The sequence below is a fragment of the Neltuma alba genome, unplaced genomic scaffold (assembly GCF_004799145.2).
Source record: "Neltuma alba isolate B1F8T4 unplaced genomic scaffold, ASM479914v2 tig00012275_pilon, whole genome shotgun sequence".
NCBI lineage: Eukaryota > Viridiplantae > Streptophyta > Magnoliopsida > Fabales > Fabaceae > Neltuma > Neltuma alba.
Window position 1 is genome coordinate 20,251 of NW_021636796.1, and position 24,763 is coordinate 45,013.

The window sequence follows — 24,763 nt, forward strand, 5'->3', positions numbered from 1 at the left end:
GAATAATCCGGGCATCAAGATATGTTTGAATTTTCAAATCAAATTTATCAATTAAATTAGAATTTAATCTATTATCCAATATAGTAAATATATGATAAAGATTTAAATGTATTTAAATTCAATTCATATATATTATCTAATTAATTGAGATAATGGAAAAAGTATGATGAATGAATGTATCTATAATGGATATATATATATATATATATATGAATATTTTGTGTTCCCAAAATATCTCTATCCATCTCCATATATAGTGGCTCCCTTAATTTACAAATCATTGTGTGCGCAACTGATGGGCTTTATTTCTTCCTCCCTCTCATCCTTTCCATCTTTTAATATTGTATTATCTCAAAAAAACTCGTTTGATTTTTATTTTGATCATAAATATAAAATATAAATTGATTTGGCCTATCATATTTATCTATTTTTTTAAAGGTGGTCTTTGTAACAATGGTAGTTTTAGCTAATATACTTTATTAGCAAAAATATTTTAAGAAAGACAATACTTAGTTATTACAAATAACTAACTTAATTTATTTATTTAATATAATCAAACTAATTAATTAGCTCTTATATTAAGGACTAGAGATAGTATTTGCTTCATATTATTTTAATCTGAATACCATATTTGATATTGTCATCTGGAGCAGCCTGGTTTTACTGTGTTTTCGATTTCACTTATCTTTCCAGATTGAAGTAAGGTAATTTATTTATCTATTCACATATTTGTGTGTTGCTTTTATTCTACTTCTAATTATATTTTAATTTTAACGAAAAAGCAAGCAACTAATTTTTTCTAAAAACTATGAAGATGTTTTTAGAAAAAACTAAAATACTTATTTTTAGACCTTTTAATCACAAGAATTGTCATAACTTCACACAGCTTGTGAAATTAAAGCGATTATTCATGTGCATGGGTGAATTTTTTCTTTTTTCAGGGGGAGGGGTGAATGTCTAATTTATTTGACATATTGACGCTGTATTGTTCGATAATTGTTTGTTTCTTATAATATATATGATATGTGTGTGTGTTCCATCACTTGCGCTTTGTTAATTCTTCTTCAGGGTAGAGGCAACTCAAATAAATTAAATAAAAAATAAATGACAACATCAAGGATAAACAGTACACTATGGTATTCCACAGATGAACAAGTTTATCATGCTAGTGTGAAAACATTGAGGCTTGAAATGAAAAAAAAAAAAGAGTATAAATAAACTTAAAAAGTCTCAGTTTTATCATTATTTTTGGAATCAGGTACAAAGTTCACCAACTTCTGAACTCGTACGGAGAGTTCTGGGATCAAAATCAAAGATACAAATGGTAATTTATGGTATTAGTAGTATTTCAAAAAACAAATGTTCACAGCTGCAGCTTTGGTCTTCAAATATTAATAAAGGATTTCATTTGGACTGGTGAAATAGAAGTATTTGATCCCATCCTTTTGAACATTGAACTTGAAGTTTCAGAATCTCTTGATTGTTGGGTCTTACACCTCAACAAAGAAGGAAGGAGACAAGCCCTGGAACCAACATTGTTTTCCATGCCACACTGTGATATGAGGTTGTACAATAACCTCTTGTAAGCTCATTGGAAGCCAAACCTATCAAGTAATGTTTTCACATTTGGGAATAGTTTTGATATACACATGGAGGAACTTGCAAACATTTCAGTAAGGGACGATAACACGAGGAGAAAACATACTTGGGACATGATGGGGCATATTTTGGCTGTTGAAACATTTACAAATAAGTTCAAAATGAAAGCAATCTCTGCTTGTGAGAGAGGAATTGGGGCATCTATGCAGGGAATTGAAAGACGACGCGCAGCGGAAAAACTTAAAATTTTAAAACTTTCAATCCCTTGCCCGGATCTACCGATCGCGTTTAAGTCAGGTAGTACGAAGCATTACCTTCGGTGTTCGATTTCCTAGTGACTCAATGATTCGGCCGTTCAGGATGCTTTTGCTTGCCTCCTTTGTCATTCGAAGTCGACAACTCCGGTCGGCTTCCTCTACCGGTATCCACACGAGTAGCCCTCAACCTCGAACGACGTGCTAGCGTCTATGTCCGTCTAGGGTTTTCAAAATCCGTCCTCTCTCCTCACTTTTGGCCGTCCCTTATCTGCTTAGTGCTTTCGCTCTCACTCATAAAACCCTAGCTCCCTAATATCGAATATATAGGATGCTATAGGTATTATGAATGATATTTTAATTTCAAAATTAATCCTAAATTAATTCCGAAATTAATACAATATTAAATATTGCATAATTAGATAAGAGAACAATTAAATAAATACGGTTTATATTAAATCCGTTTCACAAATTTAATTCACCTATTTATCTAATTTAAAAATAAAGATATGACAGAATTAATTTACATAGATCTAATTTATCCTTATAAATTAAATCTAACAATTAATATCTCTTATATTTATATAATATATATATACGAATATATATATACACGTCCACCCTATTTATTCATTGAATCTGGACATCATAACTCGTGTTGGGCTATTTTGTGTGCGACCCTGTAGGCCCATATGAAGTTGGCAGTGGGCCATTAACCATAATGACTCACAAGTCGTAAGTGGTCTCTAGCAAGACATCACGACTACCCAAAACATATGAGGATCATTGAACGATGCAACCTTTCATACAACCATATCACGTCCCTTTTGTCACACGACATTTTGGTCATGGATGAGGCATGGAGAACGTCATCCTCCTATTCATGACCGTTACTTTCTCGATCCCTGAGTAGTCTGAGTATAGAAATGGAACTACCTTTCCATTATAGTATGGCCATACATTTCTCAGACTCACTCATCGAGGGGCCCAGTAATGTCTCTCTACGAATGTGAGGGACAAATTCCATCTTAACCATTCACATTCCTTCGCATGAAAAACCACTAAGCCTGAACATAGTCTTTATGATCACTCGGTCAAAAGTGACTTTTGACTAGGTCAAAGCTAAGCGTTTCTCATGTATGAATCCATGATGATCTCAGGTCAAAGGGTACAGTGACATGGTTTGTATATGAGAGAAGCTTATGACTTAACCCATGCAGCTCTCTCATAGCGGTCGGTCCAACACCTTGTACTCTTACATGTGCCTATGACTTTAATTTATATCTCTATATATATTTAAAGTCATACTGGTCTTATTTCATCTTTGCTCCCACATAGATAACCGACCAGGGACATTTAGGATAAACCATGAGTTATCCAAGGATAGTCATCACAGTAAACATGCAAATAATATGATAACGTAATTAATAAATTCATAAATTAACAATGTTCAAAACATAATGATTGGCCCCTAGGGCACAATTTCCAACCGTCTATGCGACAGAATGTAAAATTGAGAGAATGAGAACGACTCGTGTCAGTGGATAAGAAAGAGAATCTGGCTATCAGCAACCTCAACGAAATACGATTATTGACATTGGACTTTTTGAAGTGTATGAGCCCAACTATGTATCTTTTGCTAATGTTTTTGGTACAATCTGGATCGCTTTCTTAGCTTAATATAATTGTCCTATTATAAAAAAAATATTGGAAATAACATGCCCTGCAAATAAGCTATTTTTTATTTGTATATCTTAAACACAGTTTATGCTTCACTCCAAAAATAAATGCCTAACATTGAGAGTAACATTGATGTAGTTGGGACAGAGGAAGGAAAACTAAGGACGCAGTAAGCAAAACAATTTACTTCTGCAGGATATACTTTGCTCATGCTGTCAACACAGAAAAGAAAAACAATGCTACGGCATCAGATTCCTACTTTTCCAATCTCAATTTACTCACAACACGACTAATCGTGTTTCTGCCTATAAAATGCCATGCCTATAAAAATATCTAAAAGCCGCTTTTAACAAAAAGAAAACAATCAAATCAAGCGAATAACATGACAATTTATTAATACTTCAATAAAACTTTTTCCTATCAATGCCCAATTTTTCTGCTTCACATGCACAAACCAACACCATATTTATGTGTCAAAACTTAGATCTATGTACTGTTTCTTTCCTTTACTTTTGAAGGATATCATGCAGCTCATTATTTGTGGTTATATCCACTGTTTTGCGGGCCAGATTAGTTCACGTTTATATTATTACCTTGATAATAATCTTTTAAAGTAATTACAAGAAAATCCCATAGATTCTCAAAGGCATTTCCTTTATTTTTGTTTCATCTTCATTCCTGTGGCTGTAACATAGTCATCCTTGTATTCTTTTGTGTTTCAGAGAGTTTGTCTTTAGTTAACTTGATACCGATAAATTATAAGCCATGGTCCAGTTCCATTAGTTCAAATCCAATGCCGGTACTTCGCTAACAAAGAAAGAAAATAATGTGCTTTTGAAGCTTTGTTTGGTGTCTCGTGTTGAATTGGTTCCAAGGGCTCAGTGGTCGGGCACGTCGGATCATAAGCATCTGGAGATAATGGTGCAGCAAAAGCCAGTTCCCATAGTATAAGTGGGACAAATTTAAATGGGGCAGGAAATACAGTGAAATACAATAGCTATCTGATAATTGCGGGGAAAGAAGGGGATTTGGCTTAAGTTGCCCTTAGAAAAATTGACCTTGTTCCCATCGCTGTGAAGATAATTTAGTTAACTCTTGCCTGTAACATGATTAGTAAATCATTAGGGGGAACGAAAAATCTATACTTCTATGCATGTTTATATGAAAAATCTCAGATTGAGTAATGGTGCCATATGCATAGAGATCCCTGAATAATTCAATAGACACACATGAAAAGACTTGTACAATCACCCATTGGTCCTTCCATACCGTTCGACGCTCTCAGAAAAAAGGTCAAATTTATCTCAAAGGCCAATAGAAAGACCATTCTCGCAATAATCTCCAAAATTTAAGATTTTTTTGTTGCAAAAATATTTAGAATTTTTTTATTAAAGATAATCCTGTTTAAAGTATTGTTAGACACTAAATATAAGTACCTCCTAGTAGAGATTAGGAACTAACTATCTATTTTTATAAGGGTTAAGTGCACTTTTGACCATGACCTTATTTTTCAGGTACAATTTTACCCCTCATCTTTTTTTGGTGTAATTTTGCTTCTAATCTTTACGTAAAATTTTGCCCATCACGATCAAAATTGCACCCAAAAAAAAAATCAAGGTCAAAATTGCACCGGTAAAAAGATGACGGGTAAAATTGCACTTAAAAAATAAGATTAGGGGTAAAATTGCTCTACTAAAAGATTATGGATAAAATTGCACCTTAAGTCTTTTTATTATCTTTTTAGACTTAGTTGAGTTGGGCTCTCTTAATCTTCAGAAGCTCAAAATTTAAAGTAAAATCAGTCCAATATCTCATGAGGTGGAGATGTATAAAAAAGGGTCCAAAACGAAGTAGGTCTAAGATAATTCAGGTTCCAAGCATGATGTACTAAAAAAAGGGGTGCTATACATTAACCTGTACTAGAAATAGTAATTGTACTATACTACTGGAGAGGAATGAAGACAAAGTAAGAAACGGCTGAGGTGGCATACTGATAGATTGCTCCCCAAGTCTTAATGAACTTAGTAAGGTTGCAAGGCAAAAGAAAACAATAACAAACATGATACTAAAGACTTCATATTCTTGTTCTTTCCTTCACTTTCTTGATAACATTCTTTTTAGTTTTTTTGTTCACTTTAAGAATAAATAATCTTCCGCCGATGCGATAAAGTCCATCTTCATTCTTTTACATTTCAGAAATAAATTGGCTCTGATACCAATGTCAGAAATATTAAATATAAACTAGAAACATGTACTGGGTCGAATCCATGTTTGGATCCACGAGTTAATCTACTGGCTTACGTAGAGTTTAGACTATTAGATCTTAAACTTGAGTGATACAGTAGAGCACCACACAAGAGAGAATATTAGAGAGAGAGAGAGAGGAAAGAGTATGAAAACTTAACTACTAGGATGAGTTGAACTAATAGATGGAGGCTTCTATTTATAGCTTTGGCTAAGGGTATTTTAGGAAGGTAAAATATCCATTAAATCCATCAGTTTGAATTTGAATTTGAATATTCAAATATCTTTTAACTACTAATATTATGAATTTGAATTTAAATCCATAATCAACCTTAATTAGTTCTAAATATATATTCCTAACAATATAAATTAATTTTAACTTATATCGTAACCAATTGGATTTGATTTAAAAATTTTGACTGAGTCAAAATATCATAATATTGCTTAGATATTTGATTAAAATATTCTCTTAATATCCAGTCAAATAATCCGACCCATCAAGAGTAGATCCAAGCCCAATAATCCGTAAGCTAATAGATCAATTTGTGGAGCTCAAGAGGAATAACCTGGGTCCGACACGATATGCATTTTTTGTTTATATGTAATATTTCTGACACCTGGTGAGGTTCATTGTCAGAATTTTGCCATTATTCCTATGGATTTTTGCCTGACCTGCAGCAAATTCTGCTACTCTTTCCTTTATCGTCCTACCCATAGTTCGGCCTACGGCCTCACACTTTAGGGAAGCAGGTGAATATGAGGCAGAGAAGAATGGGACGTGCTGAAACAAAGGTTGAAAAAACTTAAGTTAAAATTTATCGCTAAACATGAGGAATGTTGCGTGTGCAACTACCCATTGTGGAATTCAGTCAAATCAACTCGCACAATTTCCATATAAATTGGGGTCATGTCTTCCAATGGGTTTGCATCAAGCTTGAACTATGTGCCAACATCTCCAGATGAAAGGGTGGTGGTGGGGCCTGGAGGAATTGTGAAGATCCTTCCACGTGTCCATGTTCTAGAAGGAGGGATCGAGATTCTTTTCTTGGCTAGCTAGTAGTCCTTCTACTGTATAATCCAAAGGATATTTTGTTGCCAAGTTTCCAGCCATTTAATGACATATCGTCCTCCAACATTGTTCATGCGCTCGGCATGCCTCTAATGTTTCCCCACTTCCCTTTCAGTCTACAACCTACAATAAAATTAAAATGATTAATATCTGTAAGTTTTCACTCAGAAGTACAAATTTGTTAAAATGTCAATGATCAACATCACTATTTTAAAGGTTACTTTTTAGGAATACTATAACCTGATCCAATTTGTATTAATTTAAGAATCCATCATAGTATGTACTATCTTCTTAAAACATGCAAATAAAATCAGTCAGTCTTCATAATGGATTTTCTCCATTTAACATTCAACAGGATATGGAATTCATGCTGTGTCAATTGGGATCCAACAGCTCACTAACTTCTTGTTCATGATTTTCCACAAGAAAAGAGGAGATTTCATTCATATGAATTGATTGAAGACTGCAAGAGAGTAGACGCACTAGAATTCCTAGGACGAACACAGTCTAATTAGGAAATGTCGATCCTAAATATAAGATTCAGCTTTGTATTAAAAACTAAATTTTATATTTAGGATAGAATGTAGTATTAACCTTTAAATTTCTGAATGGAAGCTTGAGGAGTATGTAGGTAGACTTCCTTGATGAGTAGCTGAGTTCCTTTGTCACCAGATCATTTGAGTGAATCAAAATCATTTTCCCCCATATAACTCAAATAATGTGTCCACCAACCAAGAGGTCATTTTCAAATTCAAAAGGCCTAATGGATATGTCAACAAACCAGAAAACTTCATGATAGATGGTTTCCATTTGATGACATCCAAAAGTACATTCATAAAATGAAATAATTAAATTAATAACCTCTAAAACTTGTAAATGTAAACATATAGTTTATTTTTCATAATTATTTCATTAATATGAAAAATGATAAACCAATGAAACATGAGAAATCAAAACTAGAATCAATCAAGTTCCTAACAAACAAAAAAAACAAGGTTATATTTAAATTGAGTGAAACTAATAAATTCTTTTTTTTTATATTGAAAATCAAAATATAAAATTGTGGGGAAAAAGCTAGCCCTTAACGGGTTGGGTTTGATAGGTGTAAGTTAAAAAAACTCACATCAAAATGAGCTTTCATTTTGCCAACTCAATCTATCACTTTTTGGCAAATTGAGCTCACAAGCCCAACTTATGTTATCGCACCTATTTTCAATTAGTCCCTTCTTTTTCTTTACACTTCATCTGTAATGACTTGACTTTAGGTGATGCATTTCAAAACGTTTCAAAAGGTTGCACTTCACCTAAAGTTTTGGGATGTTTGGAGGTTTGTATCAGCATATTTATACCCTGCTTGTTACAATGAAAGAGTTTCTGATAGAAATAGAAACGAAAATGGGAGATGAAGTGGAAGTGGAATAGGAAGTGGGTTCAAAAGTGTTTGATATGACCATAGAAGTATAATATAATCTTTGATCAATATGTCAATTTTAAATGTGAAAAGGCCAATATACCCTTCTCAAAAAAAATCCAAGCCTCCACCTAAAAAAGACACGGTCACACATCAATCTCCACAAAAACTACCGACGACCACCATTGAAGTTATCGATAGCCACCACCCATCAATAATAACATCACTAAGCAAAATATCAGGATGTAGAACTGCCCATTAACGTAGAGAGACAAACAAATCAAATTAAAAAATGGAGGTAATAGAAATTACAGTGAAAGTCATTGACAAAGGAAGAATGAATGTCGCATAAATCACATTAATTGAATAGGGGAGAATGGAGGCAGCAAAAATCGTAGATCAAAGAAGAAAAGACGCTATCAATAGTTTGCAGTTGGTAAATCACCAGATTGAAGAGAGAAGACACTGTCTTTGTCACAAAAATCGCAGATCAAAGAGCAAGACGTCATTTGCTGTTTCTTGCACCATCGTTCACATGATGTCCTTTGTCATTGCCTGTGCCAGAATCCTCTCACCGTCCTCCTCCTTGTGGAATCTACTTGGTGAGCATCATTGGCCTTGCCATCAACTCAGATCTTCCATCGTTAGATCTCTAGACTTGAGCTTGCAACGGATGTGGACAAGGAAAGAGCAAGGGAGCGACAGAGGAGGAAGAAGAATAAGGGATGGGGGTGATGGAGCTTGGAGCGATAGAGGTAGGTGGTTGATGGGAGGGGGAAGGGCAACATGGTCAGAGCTCTTCAATTCCATGGAACTGAACTGAGTTCTCAACAGGAGCAAGGAATTGCCAGTTCCCAAATTTGATGGAATTGGCACTTCTATGGAAGTGGCTTCAGGCATAACGAACACCTAAATTTTAGGTTCCGATTCCACTTCCACTTCCCACCCCTCCAGTTCCATGCCACCAAACGGGGCATTATATTTGTATCAGTTACTTCTTTACTACATGCAAAGTGTTGTGAGCTTTTATTTGATCTTTCGAATCCATTGACCAATTTCTAGGAAGATCTCGATCGCGACAACCATGTTCGGTTTCTTCCCAGAAGAAATTAATTCAAGGAGAATTTACAAATCCTGGGCTCATGTTTGATTGCTATATCTTAGGCAATCAGCAGCTAGAACAATACAAGCCACTTAAGATAATTAAGGACAATTTGTGTCAATTTTGGTCATACATACGGAAGGCAAATGCTATCGAATTCAAAGACTCCTAACGAACAAACAAAAACTATATGTGCATACTGATTAGTCAAAACTCAGAAGTTACTGCTACTTAATATCATCAAACCACGTGTGAAAGAGGTTTTTGGCGGAACATCTCAAATATGGAAAAAAAATTATAAAACAAATAATTAATTAAAATTGAAGAACTAAATATAAGATTACTAAATTAAATATTTTAAACTTTAAATTTAATACTATACCTTAACTCCTCACGTTACAAGAGACTAACCTTTTTTTCATATTTATTTTTTATTTAATTAGGAATAAATAAATAAAAATTTGAACAAACAAAAACTCTATATCAACTACTTACCCGGCCTTTTAAAGTATTTATTTATTTTTGGTCTGAGCCTTCCGAAGTATTTAAAGAGACAGATTAAAAAGTAATGCTTTCTTTAGAAAATGAAAACAATATTAAATTTTTTAAGGAAATATTTGGCATTTTTAATGTTCATAGGAAGGATACATTTAGAAATGAAAAGAGTAAATACAAAATGTTGAGTACCAATTCTTTAGAAATATTTATTTTGATATTTATTCATAACGCGTGGCAGCATTTCTTCTGAGCTTTTTGCTCCCTTGACTTTTATTCTTCTGGCATTTATTGTTCTTTTTCCGTTTTCATTTTACACACCAAACGGTGCGTTGCAAGTAGAGAAACCGGCGATGGATTTCGTCTGGATTATTGGTAGAAAAAAATAATTTATTTTTAACTGACTTTTAAAATATGATTTGTATTTAGATTGATTTTTATAAAAATTAATCTATAAAATAAAAAATTTATTTGAATTATAATTAAATAAGTAATTTTAATTTGTAGAATAACTAAAATAAATAACTTTTATTAAATAATAAAAAAAGTTATATTTAATGAATAAAACATATTTAAATTAAAAAAACATAGTAATGTGAAAATTTTTAGACCAAATAATATTACATAATTAATTGGTTGATATATTTTGCATAATGTATATAAATATGAAATGACAAATGATATTAAGAATTAAAAATATTATCAAAATCGTTAAAAATTATTTTTATTTAAAAGAATATTAAAAATTAATTGGGAAGCAAAAGAAATATATAGAGAAAAGTATAACGATAAAAATATCTTTTAATTAAATTTTTTTTTTTCAGTTATAAGTAAGTTTTAGATGCATTTGTAATTATGTTTAAAAAAAGTAGCTCAACTCCAAAATTTATAAACTATAGCATCTAATTTTTAATATAAAAACTTATTTAATTTTTATTTTGACCATAAATATAAAATCTTAATTCACTTTATTTTTTATGTCTATCTTTTTTTTCAAAGTATTTTTTGCAATAACAGTACTTTTATCTAATATACTTGATTAGTAAATATATTTTAAAAAAATAATACTATTTATTATAAATAATTAATTTAATTAATTTTTTTAATCTATTTAAATTAATTAACTAATTCTTACGTTAACCATCGAATTATGATGCTGAGCTAATCTTTTCGCTTGCTGAAGCGCCTTAGCAAACAGGCACTGATAGCAGAGGAGGAAAGCCAGACCCTGCGAAATGGGGAATCGGCGGTTCACTCTGGTCGCCACCAGTGATGAAGAGGACGAGTCACCTACTCGTCCACAGCAGCGACGGCAGCAACAACAGCCATCTTCGGTTTCGGAGGAGAACCGGTCGAAGCAGCGTAAGAGGAAGAGGATGAAGCTTCCAGAGGAAGAAGACGAGGAGGAGGAAGAAGCGGATAAGAAAAAGAAGAGAAAGCCAAAGGACAAGGAAGAAGAAGGGTCTATGAGTGCTGACGAAGAAGAGGAACAGCCACAGGAGGACGCCAAGCCCATTGGCGATCCCATTAGGGTTTCAGGAAAAGGAAGAGGGAGGAGGAAGCATTACGATTCCTTCGAGTTCGACGGGAACCAATATACACTTGTATGTTTTACTATTGGCGATCGATTTTATTTTCGCCTTTCCTGATTAATTGTTGGTTGAGCTTTTCGCTTTGGATAAACTTCAGAGCAATCGCTGGGAATCAACTAGTTTCTATTAGATTCTTGGGATTCATGAAACTGACGATGCCGCCCCCGTCTCTTTTTTTTTATGAGAATTTTAAGCTCATATGATTTTGGGTAAAAATACTTAATGAATGAGTTTCCAATTTAGCCACAATGGAATGATGGGGCGGTGGAAACCTCGTTGCAAAATTTGGGTCAAGAAGAGGATTCTCCCATTTGCAACCAAGTGACAATTAATGTATCATGTCATTTTGGTCCTTAACCATGGATGCACCTTAATTTGTAACAGTGCCTCTCTCCATGGTCCATACTACATGTCTACTGTATTTTATGATTGCTATGTCTACTTTATAGCATCTGAATCATAGTGAGAATTATAACGATATATTAGGCATTTTTTGTGCTATTTTCGATTGCTTTAAATGGTCGTTGCTGGTTCTTACTGGAGATTGGATCCTATTATCTTATTTTATAATAATATGTGAAATTTGTTGCATTTTAGTTTTAATACGAACACCATTGCTACTTATTTTCTTTCTCTATAGGAGGATCCTGTACTTCTTGTGCCAGAGGATAAAAACCAAAAGCCATATGTAGCAATTATCAAGGTATTGTCCTGGTTCTTGTCAACTGTTTTTGTCTGTCACAAGTGCTGTAGGGTGCCAAATCTCGTGTCATATAATGATCTTGAGTAGTTTGGTCTCCTTTCTTGTCTACTACAAAAATGGGCTGTCTTCTTTCTCTCTTCCTTTTTTGATGCATGGATTGATCTGCTTTCAGGACATTACACAGTCCTTAAGTGGCAGTATGATGGTGACAGGACAGTGGTTTTATCGCCCTGAAGAAGCCGAAAGAAAAGGTGGTGGAAGCTGGCAATCACGTGATACAAGGGAGCTGTTTTACAGTTTCCACCGTGATGAGGTTCCTGCGGAATCTGTTATGCACAAGTGTGTGGTTCATTTTGTTCCCTTACACAAACAGCTTCCAAATCGTAAACAACATCCTGGGTTTATTGTGCAAAAGGTGTATGATACGGTAGAGAGGAAACTGTGGAAGCTTACCGATAAGGACTATGAGGATAGTAAACAGCAAGAAATTGACTTGCTTGTTCAAAAAACTCTAAAACGTATTGGTGATCTACCCGACCTTGAGCTTGAAGAAGCCCCTGCTGAGCAGGAAGATCAACTGAAAAGTAAAAGGAGTTTTAGGAGAAGGAACATTTCACCTTTGGATGTTTCAAGAGATGAGGAGACAACACCAAAGAGCGAACAACAACTTAAACCGGAAACACCAGGAAGTTGTGTAAATAATACTTCAGAGTATTATCAAATACTAGCAAATTTTAAGGTACTAACAGGAGATTCCCATCGTGATAAATGGTTGGAAAGGCTGCTTCAGAGCATTCAGCATATGTGTAACTCAGATGGAAGTACGCAGAAGGAAGACAAAGCAAAGGAGAATTCTGATGCAATCAACCATGGTAGCAGTAATGGCAGTTCTGCAGTGACAAATGATTGTCAAGACAAGGATCAGAAGGTATTTAGTGAATTTTATGTCATTGGGAACTCCTCTGTGGGGATTTTCACCATTATCATATTTTCCTTGTCCCTCCGGTTCCTTGTAGGTTCCTTCCAAAAGTAAAAGATGGTCCAAATTATAAGATGCCTAGTCAAAAATTTCAAATGAGTTCTTGCAGCTTGAGAAGGCATTTTGAGGTCTCCCTTTAATTAATAAGGGTATAATTTGAACATTGGTGTTATTGAACAATAAAGCAATCTAACAACTTTTCTTCATCAGCAATAAAAATGCAAAAACATCTTATATGAAGGCTGGAAGGAATATTTCTCGATATCTCCATGGGGTTATTTGGATTAATTGTTCCTTTTTGCTGCACTGTGCAGAGTTCGAAGTCTTTTGTTTGGCCAGATGCTGCCGTTCCAGCCATAGTTGCATTGGAAAAAGCTTCACATGATGCTCTTGCCTTGGATTATCAGAAGTATAACCAAAAATTACGGCAATTGAATTATAATCTCAAGGTCTGAAGGTGCCTTCGTGTTTATGATTATCTGAATCTGCATGTTTGTTCATATCACCACATCTGCTGCTGCAATGCTCTTGTGAACATTATGACTAGAGAAACTGATGTGGACATCTGTAGATACGTTTCCCTGAAATTATAGTGATGATTTACTTGCATCTCCATTTACCTTCCTTCTTTTTTTTTTTTTGGCAGAACCATAGATTAGCTCGCCGACTGTTGAACGGAGAGTTGGAACCTTCAAAAATACTGAGTATGTCTCCTAATGAACTGAAGGTATGGTAATTTCCAACCATCTTACCGTAGGACTTTGAAGCTGTTTGTTAATATTTTTTCTTTTCCCAAGGATTTTGTTCTAATAATTGGGAGATTTAACCAAGCAGCTTCTGGTTGTTTCCTTTTATCAGTTAATACTATTGGTTTGACCCTCGTCTGTGATTTTGATAATATTGATATCATCAGGCACTATTTAAGGCTTAATATTTTGTTTTGCACTAAAAATTATTAAGTTTGAATTTTCCCTGGTAGAGTTTTCATATATCAGCTTAAAAAACGCAGAGAATGGAATGATGGGCTAGCTGTTGGTATGTCAATTAGATTCTAGAATGAGATGTTAGAACTTGATTGGTGCAATCATGCAAGTGTCTTGGATCGATTGCAGTAATAAATATCTGGAGTATTGCTAGAGTCAATCATGCAAAGGGGTCATAACTACTATTATAAGTAATTTCAACCAATAGAATTAGTAGGAAAAAGAGATGGATGAATAATAAATTCAATCAAATTAATTATTAATAACATAAATGAAACAGTGATTTAACCCACGCGGACAATGGTAGTAAATTTGGGTTCACCTAATCACGGAGACTTATATTTCTGAGGTTGGACTTCGACGCTTATATGACAGTCATTACATTTATACATTATTAATCTATGAACCTGATAGGTTTTACTTATTTAACCATAATTATCTCATGATTAGTTAACAAGTTAACTAGATTGAGCTTTGGCTTGAATCGCAAGCATCTTGGATTTATGTCGATATTAGGTTTTTTATGTATAGCTTCTTTAGTACTCGATCTATGCTGCACTTCTCAGTACCCTGCGTACATCCTATCCCATGGATAACTATATGATGTTCGACGATAAACAGCTAGCGACGTACTCCTTAAAGATGAATGTAAATTGGAGTCTTGTTCATATATATAAATATTAATCCTATTCAATTGTCACAAAATTAGAATTCAATCAGTCATCCTTGTGGCTGCATCCCTCTTCCTAGGTTGGAGATTTAACGACACAGATAAAAGAAACAAAAAATGAACAATACTAGAATTCCAAAACATCAAATTAAAGGTAAAAGAAAATGAAAAACCGTGGATTGATTGGCATATAAGGCGTGTCTCTGTCATTTTCTCATTCTTTTGTCTTCTCACTTAGCCTTCTCCGGGACATCTTCCCACATAAAAGCTCCAAAAATGGCTCCGGGGTGTGTTTGGCTATCTTCTGGAATCCAAAACCCCCTTTTCACTGGCTTGTTTCCTAAGTTATAGATGTTACTGTTAGGCCAAGTTGCATGAAGTTCCTTTCTTCTCTTTTGGTGCTGCGAATAAGTATGGGCAGGAAAGTATGAAATATTAAAGAAATATACGTATTATAAAATGTTTCTATTGAAGTGTCTAAATCTACTTATCAGAATTCTTCCTATGTCCGTGAGCAAATGGATGCCTGTTTATTCCCCTATTTTGGGCTCTGATTCATAACAGATCTAGGAGAAAAGATGTTTTTGCTTCATGGGCTTCTCCAACCCATTTGCATGTTATGATAACTATTGTAAATTACAAATCTCTTGTAATGAAAATTTGATTATAGAGAAACCAATTATTAGATTGAGTTAAACATGACAGTTAGATATTTCTTTTTCTGAATTTTTTCGTTACAAAATTGGGTGGTCTGAAAAATTGTTTCGCGTCTTATTTGATTAGGATATTTGATATCATGCATTTATGGAACTTGCTCCGTCTAATCCATTTCCTAAAACCTCATTCGCCAAATGACTTTAGCTAGACTTTCATGGCATTTTTCAACTGTTGATTGTATGATTACTTTTGGTTATGATTTTTAGGAGGGTTTGACTGCTGATGAAATAGCCAAGAAGGAGCCAGATGAATCACGGCACATGCAGGTCGCTCTATCCCCCTTCTTCACCCCCTCTCCCAAAAATAAACGCTGTTACTATTATTTTATCTTTCAAATACTGTGAAGAAAGCTGCTGAGCATCAGCTTTTCTAACACTTGACACAGATGACTGATGCCCGCTGCTCAAGATGCATGGAATGTAAGGTGGGAGTGAGGGATATTATCCATGCAGGGCATGGCGACCGTTATCAGGTTTGCACATTTTTTGCTATATACGTGACCACCAAACCCATTATCTCCACTTTTTATGGCCGTGATTTGATTAGGGATCTGCTGTTTCAGCTGGAATGTATTGATTGTGGCAATTCCTGGTATGCCTCCCGAGACGCGGTATCTCTGCTGACTATAGATGGATCGGATTCTACCAGAAGTGTAGGCACCGCACCATGGGCCACTGCCAAATTTGAAAATGTCGAGAAGAAGTTGGTGAGTCCCCGTGAATCTGACAAGTCAGCCAGTGACGTCTTTAAGAAAACAAGTGAAGCATATATGCCTGTTTTGGAAAACCAGAAGTCGTTTGGGAAATCCAGGAAAGATGAGAGTAGAGAACCTGCGAAGCATGCTGATTAGGAAGCTGTTGTAGGCTGTTTAGTTGTTGAAATAGAATACTTTGTGTACAGTTCAGTTCCGGTTTGAATGTGTACGAGTTAGTCGTTGTTGGTCTTGTCTATAGTTCTAACCTCACATAGGAGTTGCCTCGTACAGTCACATGGGCAGATATGATTTAGTTCATGATATAGGGAAGCTATTTGATATGTCTCAAACGTTACGGAGTTAGACCAAGGTTAACACATCCCTCTAGATTTGGTTGTTAAATTTTGTTGCCAACAAGGTTGTTAAATTTTACTAGTTCTTATAGAATTTTTTATTCTAATTTAATTCGGTAGATACGAGATGGATTATAGGCTCTGAATAACTCTTAACAATGTTTCTAGAATTGAGCCTACACATCGACATCGTCTAAAATGCCATCGTCCCCGTCAACCTTGTTTCATTTTTGAAAATAATGTAATGTTTCTTATATTAATTTGCTAAATAATTTTATATTTATAGATTATTTTTGTTGCGATGAAAATGCAATAAGTGTGATGCTCTGAGAAATTAATGTAAACTTCCCCACTAGTATAATGTGGAGTGCCATAATAAATCATGGCCCAAAAGATTGATCAGATCACCAGCTCAACTCAGTGAGGTGGAGGTCACCGACGGTCTTTAGTATCTGTGCTTTTGTCCCGCCAATCTAACCACATGCAACCAATTTATTTATATAAAAAATTAGAAATATTTCGACCTTATTCTTCTTGTCTCCTCTGTCAACCAATTTCGTGCTTCCCATGCTCCTCTTTCTCTCTCTCTTGTTCCCCTCTCGGTCAGTCAGATGCTCGTAACGCTAATACGAACTAATATAATCTACAGTGTTCACCATATTATATTGATATGTTCAATTCTTCTACCTTGTTGTTTTAATCTATAAAAGACAAGACCATCTTTAATGTAAGATGTTCGTGGTTTAAGAAATGTTTGAGTATGCCTCCTTGAAAAGGAGATTTCAAATAGTGAATAAATTCTACAGTGAGGCCCTTTTAGTTTAAAGTTGAAGAAAGTTGTTTGCTTTGGGGAGGGGGGGGGGGAGGGAGGGATCTGAATTGGACGATATCATGGATTCCGGTCTTGGTAACTGCATGTGCCAGTGCCGTTCCCGAAGCTTTAAGATAATGATTTTGTATTAGAAAACTAACCCTCTTTCCTGGTTCCATAGAAGTTAGAACCGCTAGACTTTCCCTCCTAACTCAATCACAAGACCACGCAAACAAAGAAATAGTAGAAGGTAAAAATAGATTTACAACCGCGGGTGAAATATCATTTACCCCGCTCACTCTCCCCCAGCATTGTCAAGTTTGGCCAAACGGGAAACAGTGAAATACAAAGATTCATGGACTGAAAATTAGATTAGGCAAAATTACCAAAACATGAAAACGTTGTTGTGACTTTTGGGCATATCTTTATGCTTTTTAGGGACACAATCATTACCTGTACAAACACTTCCATACAACATAGATTATAGGAACATCATTGTTCGCATTATGCACGTAATGAAATTCATATTTTCTATGCTTATCAAGAAAAAGTTTTTAGATATTTATTAAAATAACGTAGTAAAATTTATTACAATTAAAAAAACGAAGAAATATAATAATACAAAGACGTGTCTTCTAAACAATGATGATTCCATGCAATCACAAGACTCATTTTCAACACAAGTTTTCCTCTCTCCCCGCAGAATTGTTTTGGAATGAAACAGAATCCAATCCCGTATTAAGTATTGTGATGCAACGTATTTGGCTTTTACCTTTATTTTTCTTTAATACTCTCTTTATTTTTAAATATAAGACCAGACAACAAATTTATTTTGATTTTAAATATAAAATCTTAATCTGTTGTCACTCTCAATGTTATAATTTTTTTAAAATAATCCTTATTAGTTGCACATATGAAGAGGGTTTTTATTTCAATACATATTATTTAAAAGAGTATTTAAAGGAAACCAACATAAATTTGTTACAAATCATTAAAATAATAAGTTGTAATTTTTAAATTAATTATCTAACTAGTATATTGAAAAGTGAAGATAATATATCTTATCATGTTATTAAAAATGTGTAAGGATATCATTATGAATTTTAAGAATTTTTCTGTATGAGCACAACCTTGTCGCCATCATGGTCATGAAGAATTTTTACAGGGATGTTACTTCAATTTGACGTGGATCTCATGTATTTTACAACATGTTGAGGTTAATATTGTTGCCACGAGAGCATTTTGATATTTTCACGTATACATTTTGGTCTTCCGATCTTGGAATGATTTTAATTTTCATGAGGGATTGTTTTGTGATTGACGTTGAATTTGGGTCCTTATTTGTAATTGCCACGAAAAGAAACCCACCATTCTTAAGCGTGAAGTAATGAAATTCCATGCTTGCCCTTGTGCCTAGGCGGCATACATGGTCCCTTTGGCGGGTAACTTGTATTTTCACCAGAGGGTGCTTTGACCGGCACTGGGGCCTGCTTGGATCACTGGTCTCGGGGCAGGACAAAAATGAGCCTGAACAAAAATATATAAATATATATACAAATAAACAATAGGAAAAGAGAAGCTCACAGCATATGATAGCTTGAAGAAGGACATGGCGATTTTCTAGTAAACATGTGCAGTTAGCAGTTTCTTGTCTCTTCTTTCTTTAAAAACTAATTTCCGTGTGTCTGTGCAAGAGAGATAGTTCACTCTTTACTCTTCAGCCTATCTGAGTATTTAGTGTATCGGCTTCTAAGACTACTTTTTCTCCACTTATACTGTGCTTGTGCTTTACTGCTACTTCTCTTGCGGTGGTTGAACTTGCTTTTAATCTCTACTTTCTCGTGGTCAATCTGGGAGTTCTGAGTTCCGTATGGGCCAGGATTGAACCTTCTAGCAAATGGGTTAGTTTCATTAATTATTCTCATGGAGACTTTCCCCTCAAGTTTAGATAGCATGATTGTTCGTTGATGCCGCTTGTTGAGATTTTTTTTTTTTTTTCCTTCGCCGAGCTTGCTTCTCCGAGATCTATTCAAGTATGCTCTTTTTCTTTTCCTCCCTGTATTTTTCATTTTCTTCCTGTATATGATTTGGAATCGAACTGTGCTTTATTTTTGTCTTTTTTAATGATTATAACATTTATGCAGCTCAATCGCTGTCGCTTTGCTCAAATTTGGACATCTTTGAAAACATACGCATACGGTGTTCTTTCTTTCTTTCTTTTGATCATTTTAAAAAAAAATTTAAGCGGCAGATGATATATTCTTCTTCGTGCTCGAAATCGAGATTGGTCTTCTAAAGCAATTTCTGCAATCTCTAATTTTGAGATAATTGGTGGGACGCTTCCGCTCAAATGATGGTCATTTCCGAGGTTAATACTATAGCCGTTTCGAAATTCGGTAATTTAGCAGATTGTGGATAAGTGCAATGTAGGTGCTGAGCTGCGTCTCAATCGTAATTAGAAATCCAGTTGTGCACATAGCAATGCATGAATCTGATTGTTCTTCTTTTTTCCTACTCTTTTTCTGTGTTGTTTCATTTTCTGATTTGTGGGTGATTTTCATCTATTCTAAGTATGAGGAAGTCAGCTTAGCGAATGACCCTGAAATACATTGCATTACGATAATGGTGAGAAAATTCGTGGGGGGAAGCATTTCGTACTTGCATGTGGTGTTAATGCCTGTCATTTTCATAAACTAGCTGGAAATTCATACTGATTAAGAAGTTCGGGTTAATATATGTAAGATGAGAGTACTTGTAACGAGCAGATCTAAATTTTGTTAATTAATAACATGATCCTGCACAATATCCAAGTGATTGGGTCTCTTACCATGAACTAATTTTTGTTTTGGCTTTTGTTTTTAATGATGTAGAAGGACTCTGCATTTGTTGATGGGACAAGAGATGAAGTTGGATCTCAATGTGAAGTCTTCAGAGGGTCTGAGTCCCGATACTGTTCTGCTATCTCATCAATATCCTTCGAATGTCAAGAGGAGACATAAAAAAGTTAAACACATTGGAAAAAATGAATTGTGGACCCTCACAGAAGACTTGTCCAAAAACAGGTTTGCTAAATTACGCAGTTCATCATGTAAAAGCAGCCTCTCTAGACCTAGTGGACGGGAGGTTAATGTAGAGATGAGGCGGGGTTCCATGTATCAGAGTTCAGAGGAGCTAAAGTATATAAAAGCAATGAGCACCGGGGAGGGAAGGAAAAAGATAGAAATTTCACGTAGCAGTGACACCTCTTTTTCTGGGAGCATTGTTGATTCTTTATGTAGCTCTGATGATGAAGATCCTAGAAAGAAATCTTCAATGATGTATAAGGAATCAAAAATGAATTCACGGTCTGTTTCCAGATCCTCAGCTCGCTTGGAGTCCCATTCTCCAAATGGCTTTATTGAATTCTGCATAACTTCAGATGTTAGGGATAGATTTTCTACTTCAACTGCAGAAAGAGATTCTATAAATTCAAATGCCAGAAATGATAGTGTTATTGGTTCTCTGGAGAAAGATGCAGTTCATGCATTGGTCAAATCGTTCTCTTCCAAAGTGGAAGCCTTTCACTTGTTATCTCCCTCAAAAAATGACTGCTTGTCAAAAGCCAATTCAAACGTCCAGTCCACCCCTGTCAAGAAAATGTTCAATTCATTCACGAAGTCCAAATCTTTGACAAGTCCAAGGAGCCGTAAGTTGGAAAACAGTGAGGTCAAATCAACTGGTATGGTAAATATAACAAGAAGCAGGACTTACCAGAAATCTCTCCTAAATGACTTCTCTAACACAGAAAAGTATTCCGATATTATTTCTGAGTTTATCAGTAGAGATATCCAGCATTCAGGAATTGCTAGTTCACCAGTCCACCTGCACGGTAGTCTCAAGTTTGAAAACAAACATGGAGTTCCATTTTTTGAGTTCAAGGTGAATTGCCCTGAAGACTTTTTAGTGGCCAAGATGAGGAGAGTAGATAATACTTCCAATTGGGCATATACCTTTCATTCCATTGATGGTAGAAAGAAAAGCAGTGCCATTGGCTTGGGATCCCATGATTGTGACAGGGTTTCCTCAATGGTAGCACAGATGTTAGTTGCCTCTAACTTATGTTCAGAATTTAAAGATGGAGCCTTTGACAACTCTATGGTGACAGAATTTGTGTTGTATGATCTTGCAAACTCAAGACCAAGCGCTTCACTTCAAAAGGATTCTCCCTGTGACCAAGATTCTAAAACCTTGAAACCTTCCCATGTGGGAAGAGAAACATTCGAGCTTGATGAGAAAACTCCTGCAATTAAGAACAAACTTCAAGACAAGCTTTTATTTGGCAGTGTCGATTTCAATGATTCAAAGTCTTATCCTTTGTTGTGCTCAGAATTGCGTCAAAATCTTGAAATTGCAGCCATCGTTTTGCAAATTCCATTTCACAAGAGAGAGAGTTTCAGACACACGAGAAAGAGTAGAGGTGCTAGAGAGCATCGCAACCGAAGTGATCATTCTGAGATAGAACAGAGAAGAAAAGGCCTTCATGAAAGCAGAGGCCCGGAACAGGTGAAGGTGGTCATTCCAAAGGGCAACCATGGTCTACCGATTGATGAAAACCAGGGTCCCTCACGTTTGCTTGATCGGTGGAGACATGGTGGAGGTTGTGACTGCGGTGGGTGGGACATGGCCTGTCCGCTTGTCCTTTTAGGCAACCCTGGTGTTCAATTTTCTGAAGACCGCTCTCTCATGGAGAATTATCAAACACTCGAACTCTTTGTTCAGGTAATGCTGGGTTTCCATATCACTTGTTTCTTGAATGGGGTTTCATAGCTAATTATATTCTCTTGTTATAAGGAACTTGTTTGTGAATAATTTACTGTGGAAAGTTAATCCAGGGCAAAGATCACCTGGGCAATTAAATTCGATTGGGGTTAATAAAGATCCATCTTATAACAAGCACCCATTTGGAGCAATTCTCTAGTTCTATTGTTTTAGGTGAAAAATGAGCGAAAAACTAATGTCGTATGCATCTAGTAATCTACCCAAATCTTTTCAATAGCTTTGTATCTTTTCATTGGAGCTCACTTGATTTTCGTCAATGTTGCAGTTTTAACATGCTTTATTGAATATTGAGATTGCCATTGCCTTTGCCTTTTCTGGTGCTTACCCGAGTTTTTGGTGCATTTACGTAGGGAGCAAAAGAGAGTTGTCCTACTTTTAGCATGAGAGTAGTTGAAGAAGGGCAGTATGCTGTTGATTTTCATGCACAATTATCCACAGTACAAGCATTTGCCATTTGTGTTGCTATTTTACATGGCACCGGTAACTTCCATGGAGCGGGGAGGCAGAAGAAACAAGAGTTGTCGCAATGTAGTTCAATGAAAGTACTTAAAGATGAGGACGGAGGGGAATTTTTGATAGATTCAGTTACTAGAGAGGACAAGACAGCGTCAAAGTCTCCGAAATCAAATCTTCGATCCTACGTGCTAAACCCACCCTTTTCACCTGTCGCCCGAGTATGAAGCATAAAGGGGACTCTTGAGCTATGATGCTCGGATTCTTGGGGCAAATGGGGGGAAAGAAAAGGGACGAATTTGTATCGGATGCATGTTCGATAAATACATGTATGTACTTGTATTTTTTTTGTCTAATATATTTTTTAAAATTTTTTTTAATACTTCGACGTAGCTCCATAGTTTTGAAAGGGAAAAAAAAACGAAAACGAAAAAGAAAACGCTAAAGATCTAGGCTTTAGAGGGTAGAGAAGATTAAGAAAATGGGTTCTGCTTCTGGCAACGTGAAAACCTAGAAGGGATATCCATAGAAGATTAATTAAATGGGCTCTGCTTCTTTTTTTTTTGAGTGCAACGAGAAGATTTTATTGAACAAAACACTCAAGGATACAACTCAAAAAGCAAGAAAACAGGAAAAAAAACAAGAAAACAACAGCGGCAAAAACGTCAAAAGCTTCACAAGGTGGCTAGAGCCTTAAGTCGTACATTGGTCCTGGCTGTGTGTTCGCTCAACGAAAGAACTTCATTGACTAGCCTATGTGCTGGCGTATCTTCCTCACAAAACAATCTTCTGTTTCTTGCTTCCCAGAGCTTCCAACAAAGCAGCCCAAACGTGATGCACCAATTCGAGTTTGAGTTAACGGGTTTTAGGTGGGCTTCCATCCAGTGGTTAAAAGGCCCTCCAAAGAATTGGGGGTGGAACTGGGGGGGAACTATAAGCTTCCAACTATCTTGGGCTAACGGGCATCGTCTTAAAACGTGGTCTAGATCTTCTATTTCATTTTTGCAGACTTCACAAGCTGGATTAAGGGTCATATGGCGCCGAAGACGCTCTCCGTTAGTGAGTAATCTGTTGTTCAAGGCAAGCCAAAGGAAAGTTCTTACACGTTGCGCCCCGGGCCATTTCCAAGCTAGTCTCCAGCGTGAGTCCTTTTCGTTCCAATCTTGTTCAGCAAGAAGTCTATACGCGGATTGGACCGTAAATCTCCCATGGCCTGTTAAATGCCATATGCTCTTGTCAGTATCTCTGTTGTCAGACGGCGGCTCAGTTCCAGCTATTTGCATTAAGGATTCCTCTGGTAATATTTTGTCAAAAAGATTCCAGTTCCAATCACCACCCTCTGTTACAAAAGCTCTCACTGGCTTCTGAAGTTCACCCTCTTCGACAGGAGCGGTCGTTAGATTCTTGAGTGGACCACATCAAAGCGTAAGGGCATCTCCTCTCCTCCCCCCCACCCCCCCCCAAAAAAAAAAAAAGGCCTGAAAAGGGATGCCACTCGTTAAACGTTGGAGGGCAAAAACATTGAGATATCGCCGTTGCCGGGGATCGAACCCGGGTCACCCGCGTGACAGGCGGGAATACTTACCACTATACTACAACGACCTTGTTGACATTGTCTTCCAACAATAAAGTCTCATCCATAAATTTGTTCGCATTTTGCAAGAATCTCAGACCTGCCACACCTGGCATAAAGCGATATTCTCTATGCTGCATCGGTTGGTCTCAAAATATGGTCAACGACGCAGCCATAATGTAGAAATCATTGGTGGGATTTCTGACGGGGTGTCAGTTTTTGTTTGCCCTTATGAACCCGAGGTCTTGGTTTCCTTGCTCAATTAGTCCCAGAAATATACAACTCCATCTCTTATTATAAAATCTTTTTAACTAAATTGTACAGTTTAAAAAATTTGTTAAAATTAGTTAAAAATAATTAATATGTAACAAATGCAATTTTTTTAAATATACTCTTATATATAAATAAGTAGATGTGAGAGAGTAATAGTGAGATAAATAAAAAAAGAGAATGTATTAAATACATTAAACTAGAGGTAAAATAGGTAATTATGCATTAAATATTCCGAAAAATTCAAACAAAATCTTATAAAAAGAGACAAATCTATTTAAAAATTAGATCTT

General features: G+C 35.6%; 2 protein-coding genes, 1 long non-coding RNA gene and 1 other non-coding gene across 9 annotated transcripts; 2 read left to right on the top strand and 2 right to left on the bottom strand.

Moving 5' to 3' along the window:
• Window positions 1-660: 660 nt before the first annotated feature.
• LOC114725764 (transcriptional regulator ATRX homolog) lies at window positions 661-16,687 on the top strand. Of its 3 annotated transcripts, XM_028912328.1 has the most exons (9): window positions 661-665; window positions 11,080-11,458; window positions 12,087-12,149; window positions 12,322-13,077; window positions 13,443-13,577; window positions 13,775-13,855; window positions 15,705-15,764; window positions 15,884-15,970; window positions 16,061-16,687. In XM_028912328.1, the coding sequence occupies exons 2-9, from the start codon at window positions 11,090-11,092 to the stop codon at window positions 16,346-16,348; spliced, it is 1,839 nt and encodes a 612-aa protein (XP_028768161.1). In that variant the 5' UTR covers window positions 661-665; window positions 11,080-11,089; the 3' UTR covers window positions 16,349-16,687. The 3 variants fall into 3 exon arrangements, with proteins under 3 accessions (XP_028768161.1, XP_028768162.1, XP_028768160.1); XM_028912327.1 differs by lacking the exon at window positions 661-665 and having other exon boundaries at window positions 11,045-11,458; XM_028912329.1 differs by lacking the exons at window positions 661-665; window positions 12,087-12,149 and having other exon boundaries at window positions 11,042-11,458.
• Window positions 6,571-7,519, bottom strand: LOC114725766 (uncharacterized). Its single transcript, XR_003738443.1, has 2 exons — window positions 7,441-7,519; window positions 6,571-6,969 (listed from the first exon to the last, which is right to left on the bottom strand). It is a non-coding gene; the product is annotated as an uncharacterized LOC114725766 (long non-coding RNA).
• A 2,288-nt stretch (window positions 16,688-18,975) lies between the features above and the next one.
• Window positions 18,976-22,979, top strand: LOC114725761 (uncharacterized). 4 transcript variants are annotated; one of them, XM_028912324.1, is made up of 3 exons: window positions 18,976-19,389; window positions 20,227-22,114; window positions 22,525-22,979. In XM_028912324.1, exons 2-3 carry the CDS (start codon window positions 20,246-20,248, stop codon window positions 22,852-22,854), a joined length of 2,199 nt encoding a protein of 732 aa, XP_028768157.1. In that variant the 5' UTR covers window positions 18,976-19,389; window positions 20,227-20,245; the 3' UTR covers window positions 22,855-22,979. The 4 variants fall into 4 exon arrangements, with proteins under 4 accessions (XP_028768157.1, XP_028768158.1, XP_028768156.1 ...); XM_028912325.1 differs by having other exon boundaries at window positions 20,230-22,114; XM_028912323.1 differs by having other exon boundaries at window positions 18,976-19,257.
• Window positions 22,980-24,157: 1,178 nt separating this feature from the next.
• On the bottom strand, window positions 24,158-24,229 carry TRNAD-GUC (transfer RNA aspartic acid (anticodon GUC)). Its single transcript has one exon. It is a non-coding gene; the product is annotated as a tRNA-Asp (tRNA).
• Between the last annotated feature and the right edge of the window lie 534 nt (window positions 24,230-24,763).

What these genes read in the sequence shown, in the direction of transcription:
- LOC114725761 (XM_028912324.1), top strand. Translation starts at nt 20,246, where the DNA reads ATGGGACAAGAGATGAAGTTGGATCTCAATGTGAAGTCTTCAGAGGGT. An exon ending in CACTCGAACTCTTTGTTCAG is followed by an intron (nt 22,115 to 22,524) that starts GTAATGCTGGGT and finishes GCATTTACGTAG; the next exon opens with GGAGCAAAAGAGAGTTGTCC.
- LOC114725764 (XM_028912328.1), top strand. Translation starts at nt 11,090, where the DNA reads ATGGGGAATCGGCGGTTCACTCTGGTCGCCACCAGTGATGAAGAGGAC. An exon ending in TGTCTCCTAATGAACTGAAG is followed by an intron (nt 13,856 to 15,704) that starts GTATGGTAATTT and finishes TATGATTTTTAG; the next exon opens with GAGGGTTTGACTGCTGATGA. An exon ending in GGCATGGCGACCGTTATCAG is followed by an intron (nt 15,971 to 16,060) that starts GTTTGCACATTT and finishes CTGCTGTTTCAG; the next exon opens with CTGGAATGTATTGATTGTGG.